The sequence below is a fragment of the Gopherus flavomarginatus genome, chromosome 5, assembly GCF_025201925.1.
Source record: "Gopherus flavomarginatus isolate rGopFla2 chromosome 5, rGopFla2.mat.asm, whole genome shotgun sequence".
Classification (NCBI taxonomy): domain Eukaryota; kingdom Metazoa; phylum Chordata; order Testudines; family Testudinidae; genus Gopherus; species Gopherus flavomarginatus.
Window position 1 is genome coordinate 94,215,507 of NC_066621.1, and position 20,081 is coordinate 94,235,587.

Below are 20,081 nucleotides of genomic sequence, written 5' to 3' on the forward strand. Positions count from 1 at the left end.
TTTAACTTTCTTTCATATTTATCTTCTGTTTTCTTAATTTGTTTCTTATCTTATGTTGGCAACATGTCTTTTTGTGGAAAAAGTCTAATAAAAAGAACATTAAAAAATGAAACTGCCCTAAGATCCATACAGAAATCTAGCAATGAAAAGATGGACAGTGCTGGAAAATCTCTTTCTCGAGGAACAGTTTGGTGGGTAGCAACACTCTCTTGTTCAATACCCAATTAATGTGCCTGTGCCACTTTATTAAGATTTGCTTCAGTCCAAAATGTCAAGAATATCTTTCACCACATGAGAAATGTCATGTTCAAGCCTAAACCAGGTTTGATTGAAGTACCGTTTGTTTGCCTCCAAAAGAAAATGTTCATAGTTCAAGTCTCAACCCTCCTGGAGGGTGATTTGCATAGGGATCAAACAAACAGGGGAAATGGCAGCAAGGAGTGTATGCGGGGGGATGGCAGAAAACCAACTGTTATATCTGAATCAATTTCCTGAAGTCCTAACTTGATGTCAAAGGAGGGTGGCAGGAACTGTGGACAGGAACTCTCGTAGCTTTATACTCATTTAGTCTGGGTCAGTCTGGTAAGGAAAGTCCAGATGCGGGAAGCCCTCCTATATACTTCCTCTGTGCCATCCCATAACCACCAAATTCCCCATAGAATAAACACTGCCCAGGTAAGTAACTGATAGAGTGCATGCTGATTGCTGATTAGTGCATGCTGATTTTGATAATGTCTGCATGTGTCTGTGTGCTGGCCACAGCACATTAAAGTATTCTGAAATCACAAAACCTGGCCAAAACAAAACTTTCTTTTTTTGAAGACAGTTACTTCACAATTTCCTCCAAATCTCTTAGCTATGAGAACAGCAGCCACTTGTATTCAGTGTTGTATACAAATTCCCGTTGTTTACAGCTTTAGCAAAGTACAAGATGGGGAATAACACAAAGACACACAATCCGTTAAAGCAGGCTGGAAAAAAATGCTGTTCTCTATTTATGCAGAGAGCCTGATGGAAAGTTTGCTTTCATTTGGCTTTTTGCCTCTATGTGGCAGTTGTGCTTAATTACTGTATTACACTTCATTAAGAAGCTGAATGTTAATAGAATTTTAAATCTTAGTTCAGCAGCAGGTCAGCTAGGACCCAAACCTGCAAGATGATAATCATCTCCTGAGACATAGTGAGAACCTTCACTTCAGTAGATCGTGGCATGAGCTGAGGGTGCTCAGCACCTCAGAGGATTGGATCCCTAAGTCCTACAGCTGATCAAATAGTAGAATGGACTGGACAGTCAAAAGTCAGATTCTGAACATGAATTGCCAAAGTCCTTTTTAAGAATTCCCTGAAAATTCCCTTGGGGTTAATCCAGTTTCAAATTACACACTGCTTCCCCACCACAGCCACAGTCTGCCCCTATTTCTAAAACTGCAACTACTGCAAATGGTAGCGTTCAAGAGTAACAAACTCATTGTGCTCCATAAACAGAGCTGAGGAGTAACTTCCCCATCTGCAATAGATATGGACTGGATCCTCTCTTGACACCTACAGTGAAGGACAGTTGTTTGCAGGAGAACGGCTGAAAAAAGGAACTGACACCATTTCCTTTCCAAAACTCTCCAGCAGTACCCCTAAAGCTGTAACTTAGTGTTTGAGTGAGAAAAGTCTGGCTAGTTGATTGTTGCTGTTATAACTACCAATGAAGAACATCTTGCTGCTGAAAGACTTTAGGTGTGTGGGGTTTTTTGGTTGGTGGTTTTTGTTTGTTTCTAAGATTTAGCCCCTGTTGAAGGTCTGCCCCTACAACTGTGCCCACTTTTGTCCTTGACTTAAGTGGATCAGCATATGTATTTGACAGTCAGCAATCACTATTTGGTGGGTATAGGCTGAAATCAAAATCATATACTGTATAAAGCCAGCCAACAGCACCATGGCAGGAGAAGAGGGAAGTTGGGTTGGTTTTACTTTTGATGGATACAAATGGCAGAAAATATGCATTTTGTTTAGAACTTCTATTAAGAAAGTGCAAATCCAGAGTGTCATATTTTACCATCATAGCCACACAGACAGCCAAACCCTGGACTCCTTAGTCAGCGCGCCCAACAAGGCAATTTTCACCAAGTCAGGACTGTGGGATTTGGCCCAAAATATCCTTTGGGGTTTTAACTTTTTTGGATCTAACATACCTAAGTGAGGATCAATTTAACTGCTTCCAGTCTTCCTCCTGGTTGACTTCTACATCTCAAGTAGACAAGTCCCAAAGATGGGACATGATATTGGGATTAAATTAGCACAAACCCATACTCACAGACCCCCTACTCTGCAATCTGTGCATTCAGCTTTGCACCCACAGTCGCTGCCTTCATAAATAACAGAATTTGTGTGAGAAGGATTCAGAAATCCCATTTGTCAGGGGAGGCTGATGATGTCTCAAAGTGAGGCTATGAAACTGACAGCAAATTTTGTAGAAAAATGGCATTGTGATAGCATAGACTGCCTCTTTAAAGGCAGTGGTGCCTAGGGCCCACCAAGCCCAGCCCAGTCACAGGACATGGCCCTTTAAGATTTTGAAAGGTCTGATACAGAATCATAGAAGATTAGTGTCACGGAGTCACCGGGCGATGCTCTGGAACTGCTCCCCACCAAGCCAGGCAGGACTTTGGGGAGCCTCCTCTCCCTTGGAGCAGACTTGTTCAGGGCAAGAAGCTCACATGTCTTCACCGCCTGGGTCTCTCCTTGGAGCATTCAGCATCCTCTGCCCCTCCGTGCGCTTCCCACAGCGAGCCTGCCTCAGTGAGGTCCTGGGGAAGCCACCGGGTCCTGCACCCCCACTTCGCAGTCAGACATGACTCTTAGCCAGCCAGTAAAACAGAGGTTTATTCGATGACAGGAACAGGGTCTAAAACAGAGCTTGTAGGTACAGAGAACCGGACCCCTCGGCTGGGTCCATTCTGGGGGTCAGTGAGCCAGACCCCCACGTCTGCCCTCAGCCAGCTCCAGACTAACAACCCCTTCCAGCCCCTCCTCTCTGCTCAGCCTCTTTCCCGGGCCAGGAGGTCACCTGATCTCTTTGTCTCCAACACCTTCAGCTGGCACCTTTGCAGAGGAGGGGCCCAGGCCATCAGTTGCTAGAAGACAGAGTGCCAGGCATTTAGGTGCACTGGCCCTTGCTCTGCCAGATACTTAAGAACTGCCATGGGGACACTGAGGCACCAACACAGTATTCAGAGAAAACATTAAGAACATTCCCAGTTCGTCACAATTAGGTTGGAAGAGACGTCAGGAGGTCATCTCGTCCAACCCCCTGCTCAAAGCAGGACCAACCCCAAATAAATCAGCCTAGCCAGGGCTTTGTCAAGCTGGGCCTTAAAAACCTCTAAGGATGCAGATTCCACCACCTCCCTAGGTAACCCAGTCCAGTGCTTCACCACCCTCCTAGTGAAATAGTTTTTCCTAATATCCAACCTAGACCTCTCCCACTGCAACTTGAGATGATTGCTTCTTGTTCTATCATCTGCCACCACTGAGAACAGCCTAGCTCCATCCTCTGTGGAACCACCTGTGATGGGTTCAGTCACAGAAAGTCCCCTTGGAACTGTCAGCTGATGTGCCGAAATTACCTCTGAGCCCGTTTTGCCCGCCAGCTTGAGACTGCCAGAACCCTGCCTTATTGAGCCAAACACACTGGCTTGTTGCAATACAGACTCGGGGTTTGGGCCACGCCCCCAAACTGCAGACTTTTACAGAAAACAGCTCAGCAGGTTACCACTCCAGCACCCAGACATCCAGTTCCCAATGGGACCCAGCCCCCAAATAAATCTGTATTACTCCGTATAAAGCTTATACAGACTAAATTCATAAATTGTTCTCCCTCTCTATCACTGATAGAGAGATATGCACAGCTGTTTGCTCCCCTAGGTATTAATCACTTACTCTGGGTTCATTAATAAACAAAAGTGATTTTTATCAAGTACAAAAAGTAGGATTTAAATGGTTTCAATTAATAACAGACAGAACAAAGTAAGTCACCATGCAAAATAAAGCAAAAACATGCAAGTCTTAACCTAATACATTAAGAAACTGATTACAGGTAATATCTCACCCTCAGAGATGTTCCAACAAGCTTCTTTCACAGCGTAGACTCCTTCCTAGTCTGGGGCCAATCCTTTTCCCTGGTAGAGTCCTTGTTAGTTCCAGCAGACATCTTAGGTGGTAAGCCAGGGCCACCCCCCTTTGTCCTGTTCCACCCCGTTTAATAGCTTTGGCACAAAGCAGGAATCTTTTGTCTCTCTGGGTCCCCACCCCTCCTTTTAAATGGAAAAGTACCAGATTTAAGATGGATTCCAGTATTCTGTAACATGGACATGTCCTGTGAGACCTCATTCTTCATTACCCATGGGCTGGCCCACACATACACAGGAAAGCTTGGAGGTAAACCCATTCACAGTTCACTGATTCTGAAGCACCCTTAATGGCTTCCACTAAATATGTTTACAAGAGTATACAAGTTTGCATCTTATTCTCTTAACTCCAGACATAGAAATAATGTATGCAAACAAATAGGAAGAACACACTCAGTAGTTTATAGTCTTTATAATGATACCTTACAAGAGACCTTTTGCATAAAGCATAATCCAGTTACATCATATTCACAAGCATATTTTCAAGGCATATGGAGTGCAATGTCACACCCCACTTCAGATAGTTGAAGGCAGCTATCAAATCCCCCCAAACTCTTCTCTTCTGCAGACTAAATAAGCCCAGTTCCCTCAGCTTCTCCTCATAAGTCATGTGCACCAGCCCCCTAATAATTTATGTTGCCCTCCACTGGACTCTCTCCAATTTTCCACATCCTTTCTGTAGTAGGGGGCCCAAAACTGGATGCAATACTCCAGATGTGGCCTCACCAGTGTCAAATAGAGGGGAATAATCACTTCCCTCGATCCACTGGCAATGCTCCTACTAATGCAGCCCAATATACAGTTAGACTTTTTGGCAACAAGGGCATACTGTTGACTCATATTCAGCTTCTTGTCCACTGTAATCCCCAAGTCCTTTTCTGCAGAACTGTCGCTTAGCCAGCTGGTCTCCAGCCTGTAGTGGTGCATGGGATTCTTCTGTCTGAAGTGCAGGACTCTGCACGTGTCCTTGTTGAACCTCATCAGATTTCTTTTGGCCCAATCCTCCAATTTGTCTAGGTGACTCTGGACCCTAGCCCTACCCTCCAGTGTATCTACTTCTCCCCCCAGCTTAGTGTCATCTGCAAACTTGCTGAGGGCGCAGTCTACGCCATCCTCCAGATCATTAATGAAGATGTTGAACAAAACCAGCCCCAGGACTGACCCCTGGGGCATTCCGCTTGATACCACCTGCCAACTAGACATCGAGTCATTGATCACTACCCGTTGAGCCCAACGATCTAGCGAGCTTTCTATCCACCTTACAGTCCATTCATCTAATCCATACTTTAACTTGTTGTTAAGAATACTATGGGAGACCATATCAAAAGCTTTGCTAAAGTCAAGGTATATCATGTTCACTGCTTTCCACATATCCACAGAACCAGTTATCTCATCACAGAAGGCAAAAAAAGTATTGAGTACTTCAGCTTTGTCCACATCATCTGTCACTAGGTTGCCTCCCCCATTCAGTAAAAGTCCCACACTCTCTCTGCCCTTCTTCTTCTTGTTAACATACCTGAGGAAACCCTTCTTGTTACCCTTCACATCCCTTGCTAGCTGCAACTCCAATATATACAAGGACTTATGAGACAGTGTAGAGAGGAACTGCACCTGGGAATAAGTGGTGCTTGGGAGGAAATCCCATCACTGTTTGTTTATGGGCCCAGAACCAGGAGCTTTGCAGAATGGGCAAAGCAAAGCCCCCTGTTCTCAGACAGTTGGGATAAGCATTAAGGAAGGGGACGAGATTATATGCTGTCTCCACCCTTGCAGCAGGAGAGGACTGACCTGCTGACTCTTGTGATCCTGGGGACCAGCTGGGGGAAGGGGCCAACTGCAAGAGAAGCTACCTAAGGCCCTACAGATGGTTGAAATCATAACCCAGCTCCAAGGAAGAGCATTGGGGACTCCTGTCTTAAGAGTGAGTGACTGACTGAAGTACAACCCAGCTCTGGAAGGAGGGCTGGGTCTTCCCGAACTGGAGCAAAAAAATCTATCATGACTCTTATATGGCGCCAGAGTGGGTGTTAACTTGAGCAACTAAGTGAGTAACACTCTGCAGAGAGAGGTAATAAGCCACACCCTATGAAAGGGATATATGTTTTGAACTAATCTGATCTGGGTGATTGATTGAAAGAACCTAGTGAGTGCTGAGGGCAATGCACCTGCAGGGCCAGGAGGGGGCATACTTGAGGGCAGCTCCCCATGTCCACTTGGTGATAGTAACAAGGGGAGCTGGGACTCTCTCCGATCCCGGATGACTGTGAACAGTTGCAGTTGAAGAATGGAGCAGAAATGCTGGAAGAAGGTCTCCTCTCCCAAGCTGATGTATTGGGGCATAGATGTGATCTCTGGCATTCCCATGCCAGTTGCTGGAGAAAGCAGAGTCATCCAAACAGATCCTGGCAGTCCTCTGGCAAATCTGGACGACACAACAAAAACAGAGGGATCGGCAGCTGGCCAGGGTAGCAGAGCAGCACCAAACCATGCTGGAGAGCCTGTGTAAGGTCGCTGTCTACGGCATCAGGACTGGAGAAAAATGGTATTGTGACCATTTCCTCTCTGTCAATATCGCCTAGATCCTTACATATAACAGACCTTTCAAAATTTTAAAGGGCCATGCCACATGATAGAGGAGCACTGCTCCCTAGGCACCACTGCACTTAATGGGACAGACTACTCCGTCACAGTCATATTGCATCTCTTTTAAATCAGGGAGGAGAGTGCCCACCCTGCCTTTCCTGAGGCACCACTACCGCCTTCTGTTCCAGGTACAGACATTCTGTCATTTGCATGTGAAAGCGATGGTGCTAACAAATGTTGAGGCACTTTTTGAAAAACTGGCATGTGGCTTATGGCCAACCAGAAAGAGCTGGATTTGGAAGGAATGTTGTGTCAAAATGCAGGACTAACTCGCTCTCCCGAGGATGACCAGGTGCATAGCCACTAAGGAACTGTACAACACTATGTCTTTTATTTCAGCTCTCTCAGCTAACTCCACATGCAAAGCACCACACGCAGCAACATTTTGTGGATTTATGTCTTTCCGTGGAGGACTTTGGGAGTATAAAGCAATGAAGGGATTACAAAGGAAACATAAATACAGAGAGTCAGATCCTCAGCTGGTGTGAGTCAACATTGCTCCACCGAAGTAAATGGAGTTACCTTGATTTACACCTGCTAAGCATGTGGCCCAGTATTTTTATCTGTGAATTTTACTCCCCTGTTATTTGTATTAACCACAGGAAATTTGCGTAGTTTTTCCTCACAATATTTAGTTTTCAAAATGTAAAAGGAAAAGAAAGACCTGTATAAAGAGAAAAGGCTAAATCAAACCCTTCCAGCTTTGCAGGTGGTCAGGTCCAGATCCAAGCTTTGTGCCTGGGACCTATCTCTGTAGTGGGCTGAACCACAACCCTGCACCTAAATCCACCCAAACACTGGGGCTCTTTGGTTTCAGAGCTGAAATTTTCACCTAGAGGCCCTTCTCTACCCATTGCCAAAAATATACAAAATCAAATTGTCTAGGTACTCCTGTGATCCCCTCCCCCATTCTAGCTTCACAACGAATATATATGTGACCATTGATTTGGCATCATCTTTTGAAATTTCGTATTTTGCAAAATGGGCATAGATTCTTTTAGTGTTTTATAAAACACCTTGTATCTCTTTATCTGAGCCTCAGCTCCACACTATCTCAATCTCTACCAGTTTATTGACAAATTTATCCTTCCAGAACTCTAAGGGGCAGAGAGATTAAGTGAAATGTCCAAGTTCACACACAAGAAGTCTGTAGCAGAGCTGGGAACATAGATCTCCTAGCTACCAGGCCAATACCTTTACCAAAAGGCTGCAAAGGAGTGCAGAGATGAGTGTCCTGCCTTTGCCTAGGAAGAGCAGAAGCAGATGGTGAGAGCCTGTGGCAGAGGAAGGAATAGCTTCTTGGCAACAATCCCTGTCCTGATTCAAAGGCCTAACCCCTGCTAGCTGGTCACTACGGTGACCAGATGTCCTGATTTACAGGGACAGTCCCAATTTGGGGGCTTTTTCTTATATAGGCTCCTATTACCCCCAACCCCCATCTCGATTTTTTACACTTGCTCTGGTCACCCTCTCACGTCACCAATATTTCACCTATCAGTTACCCCTTCTGCTGCTTTAACAGCTGTGGGGATGGGGCCCCAATCTCCATTTTCAGACTCATTCTCTGCTCTCCATGAGACCATGCAACCCTTCTGCCCTTACTCTGCTGTCAGCTGACCCATTCCCTCTGAGCAGCCTGGCCCTGGGAACAATTTAAACATGCAAACATTAAAATCAGCATTGAGGGGGGGAACCCCCCATTTACTCCTCACCCCAAACTGGACTATTAAATATAGAAGTAACATGGGGATGGGGGACTGGATGCCCTTCTTCCAGTAGAGAAGCTGTGACACTGTTTGAAGCTGTGACACTGTTCGCTGACTGCCTGTCAGCTCTTCCTCCTTCTCTGGACATCCTCAGCCAGCAACTCCCCTCTCTTTACTTGCTACCGGAAGTGGAGACCAGGGTCAAGATTGGGCCAAGTTATTAAGCGTTGCAAACCACACATTGTTCATATGCAGTACATTTTTTAACAAAAATCTGCCAACATATGGATGGGTGGTAAATTGTACTCCACCTGTGGGCATAGTTAATATATAGTTAAAGAGCCACATCTCTGCATAAAATCAAATCTCTATCTACAATTTTTTTTAGCCTGCTATTGTTACAAGTTATACCTAACAACACTATAATGGGAAGAGATCAGAGAGAAATTTTTTTTCTTTATTATTCAGTTTTTTACTTTATGAATTTGACTGTATTTTATATGTAATCAATTTCACTGTGTCATTTGTTTCCCTTTGCTCTTTGTGTGGGTCTTTGAAACAGCAATAAATAAGACTTTTCAAAAAAATTGGATATTTTGGCTAAATATAGTAACATAAAATAAGCTCAGTATAAGACCTGTTAGAGGTAGCAGAGCTCTGCTATTCCTTGTAAGCTTATTTCAATATTTTTTTTATAATAGGAGAGTATTATTGTCACACAAGAAAAAATGACCAGAGAGACTTTGCAGCTGCTGAACTTATCTGAAATTACACGTTACCTATTCTTAAAACCTGACTAGCTGTAATGTTGGCAATGTCCCTTTAACACACACATCTCTGAAGGTGCATAAGAAAGAAGGTAGGGCTGATATGCACTGACCGGGGGCTGGGATCGTATGGTGCAAGGGGAATCCAATGAAGGGATTCTAATCTGGTAGTGACATGGGCATCTGAGTCTTAATCGTATACTTATTGAAATCAATGGCAAAGTTCCTGCGAACATCAGTTCTGCAGTATTGGGGCCCTGGAGAGCAAAATTACTTTAGTGTTTTGAATGGCGTGGAGGAGAGCAAGCAGGGAAGCCAGAGAGGTGGAGTTTGCAGTAGACATGGTGCGAGATGACTGAGGTGTGGAGAAAGGGGGTTGGTAGAAGGGAAGGGAGTGATTAAAACATCTCTAAAATATGTTTATCCTAAATTTATTTCTGTTGGACTGATAATCAGTATCCAGGGTTGTGTGATATGAGTTTGAGCCACATGCCCAGGTGGCTCATGTCCTGAGTACAGCCCAGTGCACGCTGGGAGGAAGCTGTCAGAGTACTCATAGGCTCAATTCTGCAGCCTTTACTTCCACTGAGCAGCACTTACTCTTGTGACTAGCCCTATTGGTTTCAATAGGTCTACTCCCATGGATAAGTACTCTTTGGTGTGAGTAAAGGAGCTAGAAATGAGCTTTCCATTGGCTAATTCTCATACCATCACTCACCTTCTCTTGACACTAAGAGATTACAGTGTAACCCCCTGAGCTAATGCCAGCGGGCAGACTTCAGTGTCTGAGCTGATACCCATCTTGCTGAACATTCAGCTGAACCTCATTTCATAGATGCCAAGGCCAGAAGAGACCACTGTGATCATCTAGTCTGACCTCCCATATAGCACAGGCCAGAGAACTTCCCCATAATAAGCCCTAGAGCAGAGTTTGTAAAAAAATATCCAATCTTGATTTAAAAATTGCCAGTGATGGAGAACCCACCACATCGCTTGTTAAGTTGTCCCAATGGTTAATCACCCTCATTGTCAAAAATGTACATTTTATTTCCAGTCTGAATTTGTCTGTCTTCAGCTTCCAGCCATTGGATCGTGTTGTACCTGTCTCTGCTATACTGAAGAGCCCGTTCTTAAATGTTTGTTCCTCCTGTAGATTCTTATAGACTATAATCAATCCACCCCTTAATCTTCTCTCTGTTAAGCTAAACAGACTGAGCTCTTTGAATCTGTCACTATAAGGCATATTTTCTAATCCTTTAATAATTCCCATGGTTCTTCTCTGAGCCCTCTCCAGTTTATCAACATCTTTCTTGAATTGAGAACTGGACAAATATGCCAGCACCAGTCTAATACAGTGCTTAATGCAGAAGTAAAATAACCTCTACACCCCTTCTCAGGCGCCCCCTGTTTATGTATCTCAGGATCACATTAGCTCTTTTGACAGTAGTATCACACTGGGAGCTCATGTTCAGCTAAGTATCCACCAGGACCCCCAAATCCTTTTCTGAGTCACTGTGTCCCAGGATAGAGCCCCCCCATTCTGTAAGTATGACCTATGTTCATTATTCCATTGCAAGATGAGGTACCTGAGGCACAGAGGGGTTGAAATACCAAGAGTTCGTTACATGCGATTTACTGCCCCTGTGTAAGCATTGGCATGGGTAGGAAACCACATGCTCCCGTCACCACCCTTAAGAGGCAAGCACTTATCCCCTGCACTCAGCTGCATCTGCACCTGTTCAACTATTTCAGTCTCCTGCCCTTCATGCTCAGTCATGGCCCAGCTGATTGAGCAGGCTGGTCTGTTTTACTTGCAGCAGCTTCACTCACAGCTTGGCTTTCGTCTTCTGTTTGTTTGTTTCTCTAGGGAAAGTCTCTGGCAGGCAAGCGCCTCACAGGCCTGATGCAATCCTCCTGACAGCATCAGCCGGACAAGCAGTTGCTGACATCCCTGAAGGACAGCTGCACTCCACCTCCATGGAGGAAGTTTCATTTTGGGCAGAACGGGTCACTGTGAAAGAGAGTGCGAATGAGAGCAAGGGGAGACAAAGGAGCACAAGGTGGAGAGATCAGCTCACCGGAGGTTCCTCTTTTCATAGTTTACATCAATACTTTCTTACTTGTACAGCTTTGTAATGACACTGAGTTCTATAAAGGTACTTTGGTTCCTACTTGGTTTCAAAGGATCACACTTCATTGTATACAAAAGGTCAACAAGGCAGAGGGCTTAGTAGCTTATGAGGAAAGGAATCAGTCCCAACCATAGCCTAGAGAAAGAAGAGCTGAGCGAGATCAGTATTTACCCTTCATCTCTTCTCTCCCTGGTAAATACCACCACCATCACGGCCACTTGCTCTCTTTCTGGTGACCATCTGGGTCCAATCAAATATCTACCAGAAGCTGCTTCTCCTGCTCAAAAAATGCCTAATTCATGTCTGCTGTGGACGGAAGCAATTTCATTGACTTTATATTTTCTTTCGTTCCTCTCCTCTTTTAAACCAATGGTTGAAAAAGCACTTTTTAGCTCTTCACTTGCTGTCCTTCCAAGGGCATGTAGCATGTCCAAAGATACATGGCCAGATCCTCAGCTGAAGTCAGTGGAGCTTTAATGATTTACACTAGCTGAGGATCTGGCCCATACAGTCAGATGCTGATCTCTGTGTAAATCCTCTGCCTTCAGCAGAGTTACTCTGCATGTACATTAGCGTGATCAGCATCTGCCCCATGGTTACCAGGCAATGTTTTAGATGTATAATATATACACACATAGTGATATGTTTTATATTGTATTTGCTTTCCTGTTTATTTTAAGATTTTTTTTACATGCTTATCATTTTTTTTTCAATTTAATTGAAAATAGCGTGACCTGAACCACTTTGGGAAAACTTTTAGCCACTCCAAACAGAGAGAGCCAAAATCTGCACATTTATACAGGTAAAGCTAACTCAGCTGACCTCAGTTGGTCACTCAGGATTTACAACTGAGGGGAAAATTCAGAGAGGAGAGAGTTCCCGGTTAAAGCTACACAAGGGTGGAGCAGAAGCATGTTGTGAGTGGATCAGGGATTTTGACACCAGAGAACACTTTTTGAATAGTAATGGGCACTGCCAAGTCCTTTCTTTAATTCTCAGCTATGCCATTCCTCTGGGATGTGCCATTTCTAATAACATTAGAAAAATGAGGATTAGCTGAAACTTTGTATGACATCAGGCCCAGGAGTACACCTGGAAAAATGACCCAGAGGCTTCCCAACACTGTTCTCAGTAGTCTCTGTAAAGGCTGAGAATGTGTCTTGGGAGGAAGGAGGACGAGGAAAGAACTGAAGTAAAGTAATTCATTTGGCTAATAATAAAACCCAGGTATAGTAGCTGCAGAAGTGGAAAATGACCTGTAGTCACCTGCAGCATATTGTACATATACAAATCCTTCCAAAAAAACCCAATCTTTACCAAATGTGGCTCAGTTTGTTAGTGTCACAAAAACTGCCTAATGAGTGATGATAGTTTTAAGTTTATGAGCTAGCAAGTGGTTCTATTGCCTTTCTTCACTCACACGCTAAGATGTCTTTTGGTGCAGGTGATAGAAACTTCTGATATAGGGTCCAATCCTGCATTCCTACTCAGGCAGAACTAGCTATTTATTTAGCCATGTATCTATCCACAATAGATGTGTAATTCCGACAGACCCCGGTCAATAGTGGGCAGGACTGAACCGTATCTACCGTATGAGCTAAAAGCCACCTGTCTGTTAGCTAAAGCTGTAGAGCAGACTCATTAGTCTCTAAGTGGCCTCGGTGCCACTAGCACATCATACCCAGAAGGCGTGTGAGTTACATATGCACTTCAGATGCACTAGTATCTAAGCTCTGTGTATATACAAAATTAGGATAACTCAATTTCTGTCAGAGAAAAAGGACCTCTTCCTCTTCTCCCTCCCCACTGAAATGAAATGCCCCACAAGGGCACTTTATTGCTTCCAGGAAACTTGTGTTGTGTTTCAGGAAGTTTTGCCTGTGTGAGTGCAGGATCAGGCCCTTTGCCTGTATGAATACACAGTCGAGCTTTGAGGGGTGATATTTGTTATCTTTTGCTTTATTGTCATAAATAGTATGTTAACGTAGAGCCTCAGACTAAACTCTTCCCTTTTGTAGCCCAAAACCACACTTGAGTCCCAGGACTGTAGAACTGCTACATCAGTGCATGTGCACATACGTGTTCAGATGGTCTCATGACGTGAGGTGACATTTGGTCACCTCAGAATCTTACTTTGTCCATCACCACTGGACCAGATTTTCTGTCCTCCTTTATCCACCCAGTCTTTGGTAATAATGGGGCCTTCTGCACAACGGGCCCAGTTAGCTATCCACATGCACTCGTACCTGCAGCATCCCCAAGAGTTTGAGAATGTGATTGCTGGCCTCCCAAAGATATTTTTTTCTATGTAAAACCCATCAGTGGCACATGTCACTGGAGTTTTAGAAGACAATTCCTGCTTCCGCCCCAGACTATCTTACTGCTGCATGAATGCTGCTGCACATCCTGGTATCCCAGTCTTGCTACCTTCACTAATAAGGGGAGTTTCTTATGAAATACCAAGTCAGGCTGCATACAGTGGTCACAGGTAGGATGTGTACATGAAACATAAAGCATATGGGTGTGTTCCATGAGGGGCAGGCAGGTGGGCTGTGTGCACTCAATGTTAGGGGAAGACTGTAGCTGCTTTCATGCAGGTATGAACTCTTATTCATGCTGAATTCCTAGCACCAAACCAAGCCTTTGCTTCACTCTGAAATGCTGGGTTCTGGGAGAGTGTGACGCTGGAGCAGCTGAGCAAAGGTACTCTGAGCTATTCTGTCTGCAAGGGACACATGCAAGCAGAGTGCTTCACGGTGCTGGTGAGGTGTGTGCTGTTTAGTGCTCCTTACCCGCTGGTGCTACAGCAAGCTGGCAGGTGTACAGGGATGGGGGAAACCTGGCCATACTCCCAGCAAGGAGCACTGGTGTCAGGCTATACCTTGGACCTGTGCAGGTGTCCTGGGAGAGGGGAAAGAGGTGTCCTGTTCCTTCTTTCCTTCCCCTCCTCCTTTTCTGTAGGGCATCTGTGTCAGAAAGGGCAAAAGTTAGTGAATACTCTGTTTGTGGCTGTGCAGTGTAAATAGTATTCTGAGCATAGAAGGAAGTTTTACAGAGAGTGTGTGTGTGTGTGTACACACCCAAGGGGGTCTGGATGTTGAACAATTTGCTAGTTAAGTGCACACGCACGCAATCTAATCTGCTCAGCAATGACTAGAGGAGCAGCCAAAGCTGCATTTTCTCTGGAGATCAGAGAGCTTTTCTCTTACTTGGTTTTCTGACTCAATTTCTGTAAAAACAAGAAGCAAGACAGCAGCCAAGTCCTTCTGAGGACACACATACACTCCTCCACATTTGTCTCACTTTCTTTCAGCATGATAGTGTTTATATGCAACTACTGCTATACAAACTGCATTCTTGAATTGTTTTTTAATGCCTTTATTCATATCATGTGATGCTACTTTTGTCTGCTCAACAGGATCCCATTGGCTCTTGCAGCAGCAATCCTGCTACGTTACAGTGTGTCACGTGTTCCAACTACCTCACCAGTTTGAAGATGAGTTAGGAAAGCAGCTTTCCACCCCCACGCATGCGCTAAATGATGTTGTTTCAGGTAAAGGCCTTATGCCAATTAGCAAGGTGGAGGGCTTCTAAAATCTCAGTAGCATGGAAGCTGTTTATAAAGCTTCCCGTGAAATAAGACTGTAAAGATGTCTTTGGATAACGCAGGTGCTACTGCAGTAGAGTAGTATCAGAACAAGGCAGTAAGAAGGTTCCACAAGACAGTACAGCCAAATATTAGACTAAGGCAATAATAAACTACCCAAGGCTAGTGCAGCAAAGTACTCTCAGTATATAAGGTACCACAGAATCCTGCAGTAAAGTGGTATCTGGACAATGCAACCATAAGATGTCACAGCATTCCAGTATATAATAATACCGGGATAAATGTAGCAATTAGGCAACACAGGACACTGAGGTAAGGTAGTATTAGGATAATGCATCAATAAGGCACCATTGGGATGCTACAGTAAATTAGTTTGGGGATAATACACTAATAGTGTGTGCCAGGAAACTGTGCTATATTAGGAGCAGGGTAGTATAGCACTACGATACCACTGCATGCCACAGTAATAAGGTGCTGCAGTGAGTAATATCAAGATGAAGCCCTAGGAGGAGGATGCAGTTAAATAATATCAGGCTGCTAAGATGCTGCAGTCAAATACCACGAGATACTGTCAATGGCCAATGGAGACAAAATACGCTTCCACTCCAGACTACAAAAAAGTTGCTGCAAGGGTAACTAGAAATGTTTTAGTCCTCTCTACACTTCTTCATTTGTCAGTTTGCTTTCAGTGAAACTGGGGTAGTAGGACTCCAACACAGCGCTCATGGCTATTGTCTGAAACTAAACTCAAATTGTCTGATCAGCTAGCGTCTTACGGGCCATATGCTTAAATTCTTCATTAGCCCTTAGTCTGATAAAAGTCCCAGTAACTTAAATGGGATCTTTGCCTTGATCAGGACTTCAGGATTTGGTTCTATGATACTGAGGTGTAGGCAGTGGTTTTTGCGTGCAATTATTTAGCTCCTGAAAGCAGCCAGAAACAGACCATTAATTTTACTGGCCTGCTTCCTGAAATGCACAAATAAAATGAGCAGCCTGGAAAATTGAATCCTGCTCGCTCACTCACTCTCATGCATGCACATGCACGCTTACCTGCACACACACTCTCTCTCTCACTTTTGTCCACTGACGTCTCTCTGGGCCATTTTGCCTAACCACAGTAAGGTGTCTGAACATCACTCTGACAGGCACAGGTCTGATGTCTCCCCACTGAGTCGGGTCTGGATTCCCAGCATAGCATAGTGTTTCCTGTCCTTTTTGTTCTTTTTTTATTGTTTACTCTGTTTGTGTTTTATGTATTCTTAGACGAAATCATGACATTGATTTGCCACAAGGCAGCATGTATGATGTTGCGTGACTAGAGTACAAATCCATTGCTCTTTGTGCACCATTGGGTCAAAGACTTTGCAGACTGTTGTGTGTCGTACCAGATAGAGGCGTCCTATGCAAGGGCTCATCCGAAACTAAAGCAAAGCCAGCAAGGCTTGCACAGTTTGTGTATTAGCTAGCTAGAACAATGATTTCTTGGGGCATCACTGCAATGTATTGAATAGCAGGGACAGATCACAGCTGGTTATGGTTCCATGAACCACTGTCCTAGTGTCAACGTTCTGCCATTTCTTCCTGTCTCTAGACACAGTAGCCTTACTGTCACTTTTTGTAGCATCCTCTTCCTAGAAGGCATCATCAGCTATAAATGGCTTGGTTCATGGTTTGACTAATGTGGTAATACCTTGGCTTGGCTCTGCCTTCAAACTCCTTGGCTTGCCCTAGTTTTGGTTTAATTATTAAGCATGATTCTCACATATTACTAAACTATAGTGCAGGGTAGGGTAGGTTGTTGTGATTTTTGTATTTTAAGTGGTGAGAATTTGTATAGCTTCAAAGCACTGTTTATAACCTGAGACTCAGAATAACCAAGACAGCTGCTCATCGTAACCGTGAGCTATGTAAACAATGTGCTAGGCTCAGGCCCATACAGTCCTTTGAACATGTTTGGAAGAACCACTTTGTTGTCAGAAAAGTAATCTTACTGCAGGAGAAAGTCAAAACTGATCAACTTTTCACATGCTATAACTTTAGCCTCTCACTCCCAAACATCTGCAAAGCTCACAGCTAAGAGCCCACAATCCTCTAATCCTGCTGCTAAGCACTTGAAAACAAGCTTTCAAAGGTTTGCCTTTACATTCTGATCCTATTACTTGGGTGCTTTTAACATCAATTTATGGCTATCACCGTAAGTGTCAGTGTGGCTGCCCTCTTGCCTCTGGGACAGAAGATTGTGGTCTCACCTCCCACAGAGGGCAGCTGGCTGGTGGACAGTATAAAAGGGAGGTAAGTGCATTACTAGAGGTTCCATACTTTGGCTGGGATGCTAAGCCGAGCTCTCTCTTGCCAGTCCACAGGGGCTAGACCAAAGGGAGAGCTAACGATTTCGCAATGGGTTTTTTAAACTGTAGTTAAGAACCCTGACCAGCACTGTCACGGAAAGAGGCTCTAGCTTTGTCTAGACTAGGATTTCAGGTGTGATGTTAGCTATCATGTGCTAACATCACCCCTTTAAATCTCAGGCTAGACAAAGCCTCTCACATCTGCTCTATTTTTAGGTTGTTGCTGAGGGCAGAGTGGGCTGCCTTCTTATCTTATGCAATGAGACCATATAACTACAACCTCAAACTCTTCTGTATGTTGACATAATTCCCTCTTGAAGCAGCCAAGGGTCTAAAATGACTCTGTGTTGTTCTGAAGTCACTTTAGGCCAAACCTTGAAAAATAAAAACCTGTAGGCTTTTTTTCTGAGAAAAATGTGCTGAAATGCAGGAGTGGGGAAAGGAAACCCCTTCATCACTGTGTGATGTAGGGGACCGTCTTCTTCTCCCTTCCAACATGGGTGTGGGCTTTGTGAGTTCCCTCTGAACCAAATCGAGTTCCTTCTCTTGAATGCAGGGGGCTCCATACACTGCAGAACCAGCACTGTGGTCTGCTGGATTGGCACAAAGCAAGATTTAGAGGCTTATGCTGTGGAACCCAGCTCCTCAGCAGTGCCATGAGCAACTACTGCATTAAGGGCAGCAAAGGGGTGGCGAGGCTGGGCCAAGAGAGGGCTGGGGACAGTGAATCTCTCACTAATGGATCTATGAATCAGTGCCACTTCAGGAGCAGTGTTACAACCAGCACAGGGGTTACTGCAGCCTCAGCGTGGATCCACAGCCACTCCCCAATGCATTCCGCCTGCTATAGTACTACCCAGCACCCCACTGTTCAATCTGTGTGCTGATTCCCAGGCTTTAGGCTTTTGTGCATGACCCCGCACACACACGCACACACACACAAGCCTCCTGTCCTCCACCATATTGTCCAGGATTGCCCCAGATGTCTGCTCCACAGTGCATTGAGATGGAGGGGGACTCCGTGTGTGAACTCTGCTGCCTGGCCCTCCAGCGCAGTGGAAATGTATCGGTGCCTCTGAGTATTTTTGGCCTTAAGCACACATGGAAGCATGTTTAAGATTTAGCCTTTTGAGACTTCTAGGGAAGGCTTAGAGCCAGCTGGAAGGTGCTAGAGCACAGCTTTGCCTTCTACCACAAATGAGTTGGTAGCACTCTGCATGCTCAGACTGCAGGGACTGTAGAATGGGTGTTGTGATACCACAGCGCAGCCATCACAGCATTTGTGCTCTCTGCTTTCATTTTGGAGGTAATGTAACCCTTGATTATATGGCTTTTAGTGGCCTATTGATTGTAAACAAAGCAAAGCACGTAATATCAGGAAAATACAAGCCAATGCAAAGGTTTTACTCAGAGTTGGTTTTACTGAATGTAGTGTCCCTGCAGGATGTCTAGCCTAGGCTGGCCTGGAAGCACAGGACAAGTACAGGCCAGGAAATGTGATGCGCTGTCAATGGACTTCTGAGTGGCCTGCAGTTGAGCGCATTCATGTCCTCTGAGAAATCAGACTCAGGAGGGCTGCTACTTCTCGCTCTTTATCCCGAAGGACAAATTTGTTTGCTTATTTTACATATCTTCAGGCAATTCTATGGCACTCATCACCAAGTACCCGAGTGCCTTTTTGTTGCCTCACAACAGTAGGATGTTGCATCACCATAGCATCGATGTTGCCTCAGTCCCCACTGGTTCAGCTCCTAGCAGCCTCTCTTCATTCTTAGCTGCCTCCCTCCTCAGTAAATCTCACCCTGCTTGCCTATCCTCTGCCCACCTTTTAGGAAAATCTGATTGTTTCGATAAGAGGGTCACATCAAGATCTGCCTGATTAATCTGACTAAAGGACTTTGCACTGTATTGAAAACATTGCAATAAGGAGCTGCTTTGTGCCTTATACAAACGTTATGATTAAAAATAAATTTGAAGGACTTGGCTCATCTTAGGCCCTATTTGTGCGAATCTCAAACCCACTGCACAGTTTGGCTCAATGTGCAGATTCAGCCCAGGAGTGGCAAATTGGCAGAACTAATGGGTGCACAATGCTGGTGCTGGTCTTAGCTGTCATTTTCCTACTTTCAGGACAGATAGTCACTGACAGCATCCTTGTATGTTGTACCAGGGAAGGGAACACATCCTCTCTTCAGGCTGCCAGGAACAGTGTGTATCAGGTTTCAGACATTTGACCTCCCACCCCAGAGCACTAATAGGCTTTGGGAAAGTGGTCTATGATTTGAGATAACAGGTGCTTTCTGCAGGTCTAGACTGGTCATGTCTGTCTAACCAAAATCACCTCACCCACGCCAGATCTCACACACTTCTAAAAACTAAAAAACAATGGAAGATCTTAATGCTCAGAACATCTGCAAAGTGCACCCCACCCTTTTACGTGCCCAGAACCATGGAACACCTTCTTAGACCTACTGAAGATTCCTCACCCTCCCACCTGTCTCTGACTGCTTAACTACTCCACCCAGATCTAGAACCTTCATGCTAAACTCCCCATCCTGCCCCTCTTAATGCTTCCAATTTCCAGGTGCCATCCATAAATTGGCATAGTTTCATATATCCCTTTAACTCAAAGGGTTAACACAGCTTTCTATAAAGTAGCATAGCAAACCGTGGTTTATCATATGTGCACCAAATTAT

The 20,081-nt window shown here is 44.7% G+C and overlaps 1 protein-coding gene across 1 annotated transcript in view; it reads left to right on the plus strand.

The window, feature by feature from the left end:
* The window catches only part of RGS6 (regulator of G protein signaling 6), a 492,500-nt gene extending 481,209 nt beyond the window's left edge, over positions 1 to 11,291 (plus strand). Inside the window, exon 17 of the mRNA XM_050953554.1 lies at positions 11,162 to 11,291. Within this exon, the coding sequence (XP_050809511.1) occupies positions 11,162 to 11,212 (51 nt within the window). The 3' untranslated portion in view covers positions 11,213 to 11,291. The remainder of the gene's footprint in view (positions 1 to 11,161) is intronic.
* Positions 11,292 to 20,081: the final 8,790 nt, after the last annotated feature.